Source organism: Buteo buteo, chromosome 5, assembly GCF_964188355.1.
Source record: "Buteo buteo chromosome 5, bButBut1.hap1.1, whole genome shotgun sequence".
NCBI lineage: Eukaryota > Metazoa > Chordata > Aves > Accipitriformes > Accipitridae > Buteo > Buteo buteo.
This window is the reverse complement of record NC_134175.1, coordinates 23474566-23487873: the sequence shown is the minus strand read 5'-3', so window position 1 is coordinate 23487873 and position 13308 is coordinate 23474566. Positions and strand designations below refer to the sequence as shown.

Sequence of the window (13308 nt, the reverse complement as noted above, 5' to 3'; positions counted from 1 at the left end):
TAAGCCTGTAATTAATACAGTACAATTTTTTTCTTAAAAGCAACACGCTTTCTCAATTTAATTTAATAGAATGTTGGCAGGGCTTGAAAGAGCTGGGCTGGTAATTTCCTCTGTTCTTTAAAGGATGGTACAGCAAACCCAAAAGCATATGTGTGTCTTGGTTTTTTTTCCCAGATTGAAGTCAGATAAATTGCTCTGGCTATGTTTTTTGATCCTTCCACAACAGTATTAAAAAAAAAAAATCAAAGAAATACGGTTTTGCCTGTGATAGACTTTAATGCACATATTGTAAGTACAGAGTGAGCAGCAGGCTTATGTATGTTTCAGCTTAGTAATTAGGAAGTATTAAATTGTCATATTTGATCTTCAGTGATGGCCACCATTCTTCTTTGGAGGAAACAGTGTATATTCAATGCCAAGAGCTATGACGAAAGCTGCAAATCCCCACTTGAGTCCCCTAGTAAAGACTTCTGTTAAGGTGACAGGTTTTGCAAAGCCACCCATATATCTCCAGGCTTCATTGCTAGAAGAAAAATGAAACCAGAAGAATAAAACAGGATCAGTGGTGGCACTGTGATAAACATTAATAGGAATATCTTTCTTAGGGAAAAAAAGATGAAGGTATTTCAACTAGATCTATATTGAGACTGTAATATTTCTATCATTTAAGTAACAGGAGTTGCCACAAGTAAAGTTCATGATATTAACTCTAAACTTTATGCATGTAATTTGAGATACAAGTAACACCAGCAAACAACATAATTCTAGTAACAGAATCACCCCCTCAAATTGATGTAATTGGTGTCTTCTGTTTTTATTCTGTTTGAAACAAAATCAGAAGCTCCCAGCACTTGCACAGGATGGAGTAACTACAAAGCCTAGTCACTGTGCTAGAAAGTATCTAGCATAGTTAAATCTTAGAAGAGAAAGTTTTTCCAGCCATAGAAAACTCATGCTAGTGTGGAGGCACTTCCTGTTTGACAACACGACACTTAACTGTATTAGGGTCAGAAAAGCCTACTAAAACTGATAAAAAAAAAAAGCTGAAAAGATTGTGTTTTGCTAAAAAGCAACAGAATATTCACAAACCTCACAGTTTTGCTTTGCTGTTTTTAACCTACATTGTTACTGAAACATTAGTCACTGCTATAATTGACTACAAGGATTTCTGTCTAGCACAACCAGTGTAATCTATAGAGATGGACACAGTTTCTCTTCTAAGGACTCAAAGTCCTTAAGAAAAGGAAAAAAACATGCACAGAAAGAAGCAATAAAATTAGAACCATCATTTCAGGAGAAGATACAATTTTTTTAAACAAGAGGGTCAAGTACATATGTTCATAGATAATGCCCCTTGTGCAGATGGTTTCTGTGACTTGAGATGAAAGCACATTGGTATGGAAGAGTATCTTCTAGATGCTAGTATGGAGTACTAATTGATACTTTAACACGGCTTACTCGGTATTAAATGCGTACATTAATATGCATTTGCTACAAAGGTGGAAAGCTGATCTCCTGTTAAAAGGAACTTAATATAGCAAAGAGGGGAGCCCTAGAGAGGGTTAATTTTTCAAGAATTCTAGTGCAAGATATTAATAATGCAATCTTCTTCCAGATTACTGAGGCAAGTAACTTGATACTTTAATTTCTCCTTTGTTAAGGAAGATTGGCACAATACTTGTACTTGTCCTATGGAACTGAAATATTACTTTACATAAAATTGAAAAGTTCAGAAGGAATCATCTCATGCCTTAAGAGTTTGACTTTGCTCCTTATTTCAACTCCTCACATAATTGGCTCCATCCCCTTCTTTTACCAGAGAAACATTAATTATTTATCTAGGAGCAACAAATATTACACAAGCTCTTTTCCAGTTTGCTGTTTTGTAGCACTTTCTCAACTTTGAAGTATATGCACTAAAAGTTACATTAATTTACACTAAACGTATGATATTAAACTGTGTCCACTTTTTAAATGGGAATAAGCCTATTGCTTGCTGAAAACAGTTTTGTCTGAAGCAAAGGAAAAAAATTAACACTGCTTGCACTCCTCAGAAATAGAGGCAACATAAATGTGACACAGGCCTGGAAAGTTAATTGGTAACTGATAATCCTAAGGACTCATATCTTAAATGATTCTTATCATCATCAAAACTATGTTTTACTCCATGCTTACAGCCTTAAACTGTTTCAAAGGAAGGAAAAAAAGTGCTGTCAATCCCAAACCCCTCCAGAATTTATAGCATGTAACAACTTTTTAACAGATTACCTGTTTACTCTTACATTTTTCTTGTAGTGGTCTGAAGTAAAGCCTTTTCTATGAAGGCTCCTGGAATAGTTTGCTAATGCAACTTTTGCCTTACAGAAGAACTGGACTACACAGCACAAGACATTTAGCATTTTTATTCCCCAAGATTAAAGAGTACTTGAGCAAAGTACTACATAATTAATGATATGGCAGAAATATGTTAAGCCCTGTTTTAGCAGCTGCCTAAATGATCCAGAATTGCTCTAGCTAAAAAAGAGGAGGTATTCATTGTAGACTGGGACAACAGAGGTAAAAATCTGATCTTCCATTATGTCATTCACTGCTTAGCAAAATGAAATGCACATTTGACTCAAATTCCACATTTTCTGCTAGTATATTTCTTCTTTTCAAATAAAGGCCTCCTGTTGTATATGAGGAACACTATTTCTACTCAGAATGTCAATGTAAGTTCCATCAATTTCAGCAAGATCTGAGCACACAATCTTTTTGCTGAGAAGGGACAGGCTTACTCATATGTGGAAGACCTAATATTACTTAAGTGTTTTGGTGGATGAGGTATTGGTCATTGTGCCTGATCTGTATCATCATGAAACATCACAAAGTGCAAGGGTGCCTTGCAAAATGCGGAGACTGGTCAAGCTGATGCAAAGTGTGACCTCCACACAAAAAAGTAAAGACTTAACTGAAATTCTGACTAACATAATCTAGATGCATTTTTCACTATTTTTACTAAAGAAAGAATAATCTGCAATGACAAGGTCCAGTTGAGGCTACAAGATGGCATATCAAGATTATTTTTGAGGCTTCTGCACTTACCGAGCCCACGGATCTCTAAGACCCCGTTTAGCTAGCCTTTCCTGGACCTTCTCTAGTGGAGTACCCTCTATCTTCCATTGCCTGTAGTCGGGGAGTTCCATTTTGCCATGGCCATGGCTGTGTTCATTTCCATGCCCCATACCTACAAGAAAAGAGAGTAGTTTTTTAATTTCACAGAAAGCATCAGCTTATTTTCACACACTTGCAAAGAACAGTACCCTGTACAGGAAAAACAGGGGGATTACAAGAAGTATTCCAAAGCACATAACATTGCACGTGAAGCATCTTCTGCATTGTACACAGTACACTGTAGAACAAAGAGCTAAGAGACTTTATGCTGCATTTCTGAAGTTGGTGATTTAGCACAGTAAGGCAAACTGTGCAGACTTAAGCGTTGCTGTGTTGTAAGTCACCACCACCATTACATTCATGGAGCAGCTATGTAAATCTTCTGTGCCAGAAAACAGTGTCAGAAAAAACATTGTTTCCAATGTCTATAAATGCTCTTTAGCAATACCAGGCCCCAGCAACTTGCAGGCTTTCCAGAGTACATCAAAAAGCTCAGAGTTTAGTTTGGAAATTTCTAATTTAGGTATGGCAGAGCTACAATCACCAAACTCTGAAGAAAAACATTAAAAAAAGCAAAGACTTGGCTCCTCAGCTCCTTTTAAGTTGCCTCCAATTCAGTCAAACGTAACTGTGGCAATAAATGGGTACAGGATAGATGAATGCACAAGGAGATGCACCTTACTAGTCATTTCATGAGGCTGGGAAATACATGCTTTATGTAGACAGACCTTGAGAGAACTATGAAAATATTAAGGTTCTCATTAAAAAACAGTGATCAAGGCAGATGGCAAGGTGAATGTTTTCAATGGGATCCTGAAGGACTGGAAGAAAATAACAATGGCTTTTAAGTCTCTATTTTCACAAAGCACCTGAGACTTCTTTGCGTCAGGATTTCCCATTTTAACACATATCTGGAAGCAAAGAACAGATTTAATATCCTTAACTTTTAGGAGAATTGACTGGGATGCAATGGTGCCAAGAACACGGCTTCGAAGCCTGTAACTCTTGCAGACCCCAAACTGTGGAAGCAAGCAAAGAGGATTTTGTTGCAGAAGGAAACCTGAGGAAGAGCTCTCATGCTGTCATTACCCGAAAAGCCTCCCCAGTCTATGTCCTTGCCATAAAAACCCAAGACCTCTCTCCGACCAGTATTTACCTTCCTACAAGAAAGGGGTTTATGCACATATAAACGCACACCAGCGCCCACACGCCGCGGCCAGCGGGCTGCACTGCAGCACTAGCCGTGCGCTCTCCGCCAGCAAAACCAGCAAAAGCGGGACCGAAAGGCGCCAGCGCCGAGGCCCGCTAGCCCGGGCGGGGCGGGTATCCGGCTAACGGCGCCTGGAGAAGGGCCACGGCGGCTGCGTGAGGCCGCCCCGGCTCGGGGGCACAACCCGGAGCAGCAGACATCGCCGCCGCCCTCTCCCCTCCCAAGCCTCCCCACAGGCACTCCGGGGGTGGCAGCGGCGCAGGCGAGCCCCAGAAGGCTCCCGCGCCTCCCGGCCCTCGGTACTTGCCCGCTCTCTGACCCTCCTTCAGGACGCGGCCGCCACCCGGAAGCGGAAGTCGGCGGGAGGACCGGCCGCTTACGGAAGCGCAGCCAGCCACGAGGGTTCCGGGCAGCTTCCGTTCCGGTTCCTCCCACTATCTTGGCGAAGGCGCGAAGGCAGCAAGGCCGCTGCCCAGCCCTCTGCTACTCGCAGCACTCCCGTCGCCGTTTAACGAGGCAGGTCCCGCACACGGAGCGGCGTCGCCGACTCTGGCGGAGGAGCTGGGGGTGGGGGGTAGGAGGGAGACACGGAGGAGAAATCGGCCAATCCGTGCGGGGCTTGTTGGGGGCGGGAGCGGCCCAATGGGTGGGTGCGTTGTTGAGCTGCCGGGTTGGCAGTGGCTGGAGGTGGCAGCGGAGGAGAAGAGGGTGAGGGGGTGGCGGCAATAGGAGTCGGTACCGGAGCCGTTGGGTGGTGGTGGTGGCCGGGGCGGCAGCGAGGATCCCCTCCTCCCCTCCCCTCCTCTCCTCTCTCTTCGCTGGTTGGCCGTTGCCCGCCGGTCGTTGCCGGGTGCGCGAGCAGGGACGGAAGCCCGCAGGGCCTGCGCGTGCGGGGGCGCGAGCCGTTGCTTCCCCCCTCCCCTCCCTCCCCTCCCTCCCCTCCCGCAGCCCGGCCAACAGCGGTGGCGACGGCGCCGCGCTCGGCCCCCCTCTCCCTCTCCCCCTCCCTCCCCCTCCCCGCAGGCGGCGGCTCCCCGGGCACCGCAGAGGGGCGGGCGGCGGGGGAGCATCCCCGCGCCCGGCGGTTATGTAAGCCCCGGGCCCGCGCGCGCCCCCGGCCCTGACCGCGGAGAGCGGCGGCGGGGCCCGGGGCAGTGCCCCCTCGCTGCCTGCCCTCGGGGTTCGCCTCCTCAGGGGAAGAAGTCGCGGGGGGAAATCGGAGGTGCTCGCGCGCTCGGCGGGCGGCAGGAGCAGACTTGGTTTGCGGTGGATGTGTCTTGAAAGAGCCTCGCTGTTTGTTTCCGTAGGAGAAGCGGGCAGGTGTCCTGAAATCGTGGAACTGCACTGAGAGGTAAGTGAAAGTTAAGAATTCTCTCGACAGCTGCTTCTTGAGTGAGAGGGTTGCTTGGTTCTGCCGAGTACCCGTCTCTAGGGAGCTGGGCGTTTTGCGTGCCGTGGCTATGTAATTGTGAAGTGTTAATTGTGTTAGTCTCTGAATAATTAAATTATTTTTCATGTTTCTCAAGGTTGAGTATGTAGTCCCCTTCATCCGAAAAGAAGCTGGTAGAAGTTAACTACTTATAAGGGCTTAAATCATTCCTGAGTTGTAGATGATACAATAGTGCTGTTTCTTTACAGCAGAGTACAAACTCTGTTATATTAATTTCTGATGCTCTTACAAGAGTGAGAACAAACACTGGTTTATAGCATGATGCTGGCAGAATTTTAGTGCTTTTTTTTTTTAAAAATATCCTGATGTAAAGCTGATTCTGGGTTTCAGGTTTTTTTTTTTATAGGGATACTGGGAGGCATGAGAAGAGTTCCAGAAGGAATGCCATTATCATGTTATTAACAGTGAAAGTGTTCTAAATAGAGTGCCATCTGTTTAATCCAGACTGCCTCTGTCTGGTTTCACCGTTGAATGTTTTTCGCTGTGAGAGAAAGTCTGCAAGACTCAGAGCAGTCTCTTCTCTGCAGATGCAGTGTCAGGGTGAGAGGAGACACGTTTGTTTTTCTCTAATGTGTGTGGGGTGGAATTGCAGGATGGCTCTTTATTTGTGAGGTGCCTAAATCTCTGCCTTACAGAGAATGAAGTTCTGTCAGATACCTGCGAAGTATTTCTTGTTTCTTATTGTGGCTGAAAGTTAATAGGTATGTGTTCGAAGTCTAACGCTGAGGAATGTTGATATTTCCTCAAAAAAAAATTTTCAGTGACCCATAGTCATGTTAGATACCAGACACCTTGATTTTATTTTTTGAAGGAAAAATACAAAGTTCTCATTTTATTTATGTTTTTTTTTGTTTATTTTGTTTTGTTTTCTTCATAGTGCATGGAAGCATTACTTGATTATTTATGTATGAAGCCGTACTTTACTGGTATTGCTGAGTCTGTCAACAGGAATGTTCAGTTCTGATCATAGAATATTGGCTTTGTGTGACATATACCGGTCAAACAGAATTGTAACAGAGGAGTGTGCTCGGCAAGATTTGTCTTCAAATACACTATCACTTTCAAGGTTTAACAAGGCTTTGGGTAGCTGTTTCCCCCCACCCAAGTACATAAAAACTCTTGATAGTAAAAACTGTGTGTAGTTGATAATTTGCTCTACGATGAGATTGCTTAATGTTTTGCTTCCTAAATTTCCTTTTCTTTCAGTATGGACCATACTCTTTCTTTTAAAAATAAGACTGCAGATATGAGGGATGTGATGTTTTGGGAAAATAGAAAGCTTTTTGAAGCTGTATCTTCACCAAATAAATGAATCTGCATAATTTCAAGGGGGCTTACAGTCTTGCTATAACCTGTTTTTGAGAAGGAAACTTCACCATAATTATGGTGTAAGCCTGAAGAAAATAATAGTATGCACAAGGAACTAACATAAAGAAAAGAAATTTCCATCTTGTGTAAAAAAACGCTGGATGTCCTTTAGGAAGGGAAGGTCATTGGAACTCCATGTACAAATAACCAGTACTTTTTGTGGTTTATTCAGTTGCTTCTTTTTGTACTATTCATGGTGGTGATAATTACTGAAAAGATTAAGTGTTCTAGAATACAGTTATGTTAGCTTGTATCCAGCCACGCTAGTTTATGATTTGCTGGGATTCCTGCTTATGTTACTAGGTTAGAGGAAGGTGGCAGGGTTTTCTTGAACAGCTTTCAAAAGCCCATGTTTCCAGAAATTTGTGTTGATGTGCATTCTGGATTAACAGATTGTGAGATACATTATGTGTACTGCTCTTCTCTGCCTATACATATGATATTTGCTCTAGTACTGAACTGTGTTTAGTGGTATGCTCTTCATTATTGTTTTCTGGAATAGAGAGCTGTGTGACTGACAGTGACTTGAAGTATTTTTAGTTTGAGATGACAAAAAAGGGTTGTGGGGTTGTCTTGGTTGGTTGGGGTTTTTTTGGCTCAATATCTTAATACATGTTTGAACTACTTAAATACTGTATCTTTTTTTTCCTGAAATTGCATGTTGCTTTCTCCAGCTTTGTATTAGTAGTCGTTTGTAAGTCATTGGAAGCCTTTTGTCATTTGAATAAAGTGGTCAGTCCTGCTTTAATTACAATAATGATGGAAAAGATCTTTAGTCCACCTTGATTTCTTTGGATGCTTTTAAAAAAAGGCTGTGAAAGGTGGGGAAGGAAATTATTGTTTTAGGCAGCATTAGAGAGCTAATTATTTTATGGATAGTATCACAAGCTCAAACTACTATTTCACCTCTCTTTTGGAGAAGTGATGTGCTGGAGCAATAGTCTTAGTTTCTTCCTGCCTTTTTTTTTTTTTTTTTTGTGTGTGTCAACCCAAAGACTGTTATTCACAGGAATGGCCATACTGAGCTAATCTGATATTCTCTCTTGAAGTGTAAAGCTCTGGGATCCTGGTATGTGACAAGACCATTGTTTCAAGTCCTGCTTGTCTCCCACAGCTAACCAGTATTTGGCAGCAGGTGCTTTATTCTTACACTCTTTTCTAGGCAAGCACATAGGGTTATTCCTTAGGTCAGCTCTCCCACTCTTCAGTGGGGATGATATTTTGTATGGATTTTTACTCCATGGATATACTTAATTTTTAAAAACTTCTGAACCTACATATGGTTTTTGCATCTACCATGTTTTCTGGCAGTAAGCACCATATGCTTTGGATTTGTGCTGAAAACAGTATTGATAATGCCGAGATGTTTTAGTTACCGCTGAGAGTCCTTACACAGAGTCAAGGCCTTTTCTGCTTCTCACCCCACCCCACCAGCAAGCAGGCTGGGGGTGCACAAGAAGTTGGGAGGAGACACAGCTGGGACAGCTGACCCCAACTGACCAAAGGGATATTCTATACCGTATGATGCTATGCTCAGTATATGAAGCTGGGGGAAGAAGGAGGAAAGGAGAGACGTTTGGAGTGATGGTGTTTGTCTTCCCAAGAAACTGTTAGGTGTGATGAAGCCCTGCTTTCCTGGAGATGGCTGAACACCTGCCTGCCCATAGGAAGTGGTGAATGAATTCCTTGTTTTGCTTTGCTTGCATGTGTGGCTTTTGCTTTACCTGTTAAGCTGTCTTTATCTCAGCCCACGAGTTTTCTCACTTTTACCTTTCTCATTCTCTCCCCCATCCTGCTGGGAGGGAGATGAATGAGCGGCTGTGTGGTGCTTAGTTGCTGGCTGGGGTTAAACCGTGACATGTTCACTCAAACACTTGTCTGGGCAGGAAAATAATTTTGGATTCTGTTAATTTTCTTTATGCTTGTTCTCTTATGTTAAGATATGAACTAGTATCAGAAAGTGAACCTGGAGGCTTCCCCAGCTGACTCCTGGTGAAGGACATCTGTGCCATAGGAATGATCATTTAAGAAGTCCTGTGACTCTTTTCAGGGGAAATTGATCTGACCAGAGGCAGTCATCAATAGTAAGGTTTGACTTGCTACTTCAGTCAGTTATTTTCATTTACAAATAGAATAGTTGTGAGAAGTAATTCTTGACTTACTTAATGCTGTTTTTCACAGTGTTTCCTTTGCAGTTATTTGCTTGTAGTAGATAAAATTTCCTACAGAGTTGTGTTCAAGGAAACATTAACTTCCGAGTTGTGTAAATTGTTCAGACATTTCATGTTGGCTGTAAAGGTCACTATAAAATCGAGATGATAGCTTTTAGAAAGATTTGCAGGTGTCAGGTATTATCCAAATTATCTGTTGTTTTCTGTTGAACCTTTCTTTTGTGTTGTTCTTTGGCAGAAGCAGAGATTTTTTTAAAAATGGAATTGCAGCATGGTTGAGGTTGTAAGGGACCTCTGGTGATCACGTAGTTCAGTGCCTTTGCTCAAAGCAGGGCCATTGTACAGCTGGATTGTTAATATCTCCAAAGACAGAGACTCTGTGACCTCTCTGGGTAACTTGTTCCAGTTTGTAAACACCTTCATGCTAAAGAAGTTTTTTTCTTATGTTTAAGTGGATTTTCTTATATTTCAATAAGTGTCCAGATAGGTGCAAAATTTCTTTGAGAGTAAGAATGTATTCTGAGTTAATGCGTGTATAACTAACTGTAGATAAAATAGCAAGCTGGTTGAATTTTTCTCTCTGCACCTTTGCTTGGATAATTCATGCTTCTAATAACAAGAAAAATAATGTAAATTTTTTTTTTTACTTCAGTCACAGAACAGATTTATGGAGTGACTCAGTTGGTCTCCTTTTTGTATAGAGTTCTGACTTCAGCTTCTAAACTTGAAATAAAAGGTCAAGAGGTAGAGGAGCACTTCTGATGAAGTAAAATATAGTTATCTAGTAAAACTCTACTGCAAAACAAGATTCTCTATTGCCAGCAATACCATAGAGAAGAGAACATATAAACCTTGATCGAGGTCTGGATAAAATAATATACAGTTTGCAAACTGTTCTAACGCATGCTGCAGGTAATCAATAATAGTAGAAGTTTTGTATTGTAAGGAAAATTGCTGTGTGGCCATTAGTCATTCTTCTGTTAGTGTTACATTTTTCTGTCAAATATAATGAATTCGGGCACAGGTTTCTTTATATTCCGCTTTCCTTAGAGCGAAAGAGGATAGAAGTGGTGTGCTACAGATGTTTATTGTGTGATGTTTATGTTCATTTATAGTGTTTTAAGAATAATAAATAATGTGGTCATGGAGCATATTTGTCTAACAAACCATGTAGCTACTTTTAAACTAATCTGCATCTTTTAATTTAAGGCCACTGTAGAGTAATTTAGATCTCCTGTACCTTGATGAAGGATTAGGCTGAACTCCACAGCAGTGTTACTCCATCACTACGAGATATCATTTTCCTCCCAAATCCTGTGTTTCTCGTACTATGGATTCTATTTGAAAATGTTCATGGGAATAAAAATCACTCATGGCTATCTACTGCAATAGATATTTTATTAGTAATCACAATTCAGATGATTTGTAAAAGACAGAACTATCATTGGCAAGTCACCTTTTTGGTCTTCCCTTGATTGTTTTCTGTTCTTCTGCAGGCAGTTCAGCTTGCCCCTGCTTCCCACTGCATATGTCAGATCTGCCACCTTGACCTTCTGGTGTGATTCTGTAGAACAGTATGGATTTTATGGTTCAAATTTATTAACTTCCCTTTGTGTGAGAATAGAGAGTGAGACACATTTGGAAGGAGATCCTTCTAGGATAGGGTAGTGAAATAAAATGTCAGGTGAATAACTATTGCAAAGTAGTAAACTACTTATTTATTTATTTTTCTCTCAGTACTGAATATCATTACTTGGAAAATACGAAGTTCCCTGGCTGCATAATACTGTTCAGCACAGGACCTGATGGAGATGGTTGGAGCAGTTCAAACCTGTTAAAACACTGTTCCAGGAATTCCTTCTTTCTGCATATTCCGTGGTTTTTTTTTTTTTCTACTAGACAGAGTAGTTAACGACATCTCATTTTATATTGTATAAGTTATGCAGGTGTTGGACTAACAGTGAATTTTGTAGTCCAGAAATGCTAAGTCTGTGTTCTTGTGTGTAATCTCCATAATTTAGCTAATCTTACTACGTTTTTATTTTACTTACTGTGACTCTTCAGAAAACTGAATTGGTTAGGTCTTCTGTATTGGTGTCTGCATTATGTATGGTTCATGAGTTCTTTAAATAGTTATACGTTACTGTTCCTCTGAATTACATTTAAGCAAAATGTATGACATGGACATTTGTGCAGGCTGCGTGACTGTAGTTTGCTGATTCATACAGGGCAATGTTGATACTTCTGTTTTTGTTTTTTTTTTTCTATTTCCATTCCCTATGTTTAGTAGTTTATGAACTTTAAAATGTAATTGTATTTAGGGTCTTCCTCCCCACTTCTGCCCTGCCTTGACCCATACTTGGGCTGGGGGAGTTATTCTACATCTTTCTTGAAAGACAGTGAGAAAGTTTAAAAGAATGTTCATATTTTTCAGGGCCATTCAGCTGAGAAGATATTGGGTTGAAAGATAATCAGGTGAAATACGTGTAAAATTTGCTTGGTTTTTTTTCCCTTCTGACTTCATTAATTTCCTTTTTATTCAAATAGCTTGGTTATTTCTGAGAGTTCTGGTGTCTGTTTCTTCTTTCCATCTCCTCATCTTATGTTCTGTTTTGTCCTTTCTGTCTCCTTTAGATTTGAGAACATCTTGAGCTTTAGGAGAGGCTGGAGAGCAGCCCCTCTGCATCTGTTCTGATTTGGAATAGGGGCACAAGGTAGAAAACTTGATTTAGAAAAAATTCTGAAGAAGCTCATAGTAGTTATTCAAGCAACTTTCCTAAATAACCTAAGCACGAGATTTTGGAGACGTGTCAGCATAAGTGTAGCAGATTTTGTTTTAGAAATAGCTTAAGTTAGCTTGTCTCTGTAAATTTAAATATCATACTTCCTGCATGTGAAAACAAAGTAGCTAAAAATTACTATTTTTTTAAAATTTTTTAAATGTGAACTCTGTGAAGATCTGATATCTTATGACCAGTGTGCCCCATGTGTAAGCTACCCTGGTAATTCCACCATCTGCTTTGGACAGTGCGGTAGCAACATCATGATGGCTGAACATAGGATGGTCAATAACCTTTTAGTTGAGACATGATTCAGAAAGTAGGAGGCTTTTATGTAAACTTAGTTGTGGAGGGGGGTGGAATGAGCAGTTTATCAAGTATGCTACTGCATGCCACTGGAGTAGGGCAAAGAAGAAAAATCTAAATGTTCAACTTTTGAGTTTTAATATCTCTTCATTACTCCAGGTTAGGGGTATACTTTTTTGAAAAAATATTTGATGCTTCTGCATATGACTGTTGTCCCTCGTGCTGTATGGTTGGAAACATGGTTGTTGTACTGGTCTTTAGTATCTGCAAGTAGCTTAGTGAAAGATATCAGATCACTTGGTAAGTGTAGGTACCTGCTATCCAAATTTTGCAGATGAAAATTCTTCATGCTTCTGGCACAGTTGAGGTCAATGCTAAGATTTATATCTGCTTATGCAGAATTAAGGTTAGAGTGTGAATTTCCAGGCTTCTATTGTAACCATGTTGCTTTGCTAAACTACTTAGAACTGAACTTCAGTAGACAAAACTAACATGTGTGTTTGTCGTTAGAACCCAGTCTTGATAGTACCAGTCTTTCTTTGTAGAACAGTGATAGTATAAGAGTAAGAAGGGGTGTTAATATCTTTTCAAACTCTTAATATTTTAATAACGGCAGTGGGATAGACAGATGATTGGTTAAAGTCCATTTACTGTAGTGAAATTACAGAAGAAGTGATTGAGAAGTTTATTAAGTAATAATAATGTGCCCTTTCACATAGAAATGTAAGGCATGCTGATGAAGCATTTATCCTAGCAAAAGCTCATATTTCTCTGTGTGTAACAGTGGAGAACTTTCCATTGCTTTTTTTTTTTTAGATGTTCAGTTGAGCCGGAACAGCATAGAGATGTGAGCTAAATATGGACACAGAG

The 13308-nt window shown here is 40.8% G+C and overlaps 2 protein-coding genes across 15 annotated transcripts in view; one reads left to right on the top strand and one right to left on the bottom strand.

Moving 5' to 3' along the window:
- Positions 1-256: 256 nt before the first annotated feature.
- On the bottom strand, positions 257-4901 carry NDUFB3 (NADH:ubiquinone oxidoreductase subunit B3). 3 transcript variants are annotated; one of them, XM_075028133.1, is made up of 4 exons: positions 4671-4823; positions 4099-4172; positions 3085-3228; positions 257-523 (listed from the first exon to the last, which is right to left on the bottom strand). In XM_075028133.1, exons 3-4 carry the CDS (start codon positions 3222-3224, stop codon positions 367-369), a joined length of 297 nt encoding a protein of 98 aa, XP_074884234.1. In that variant the 5' UTR covers positions 3225-3228; positions 4099-4172; positions 4671-4823; the 3' UTR covers positions 257-366. The 3 variants fall into 3 exon arrangements, with proteins under 3 accessions (XP_074884234.1, XP_074884233.1, XP_074884235.1); XM_075028132.1 differs by lacking the exon at positions 4099-4172 and having other exon boundaries at positions 3085-3226; positions 4671-4901; XM_075028134.1 differs by lacking the exon at positions 4671-4823 and having other exon boundaries at positions 3085-3226; positions 4098-4172.
- A 106-nt stretch (positions 4902-5007) lies between these two features.
- HYCC2 (hyccin PI4KA lipid kinase complex subunit 2) overlaps positions 5008-13308 on the top strand; it is a 59833-nt gene continuing 51532 nt past the window's right edge. For 3 of the 12 annotated variants that reach the window (XM_075028111.1, XM_075028110.1, XM_075028099.1), the window contains exon 1: positions 5057-5714. The gene's annotated coding sequence lies outside the window, so the exon portion shown is untranslated. Of the gene's footprint in view, positions 5715-6143; positions 6354-9121; positions 9271-12019; positions 12067-13308 lie in introns of those variants that run through there. The other 9 variants (XM_075028109.1, XM_075028104.1, XM_075028106.1 and 6 more) reach the window with 8 other exon arrangements.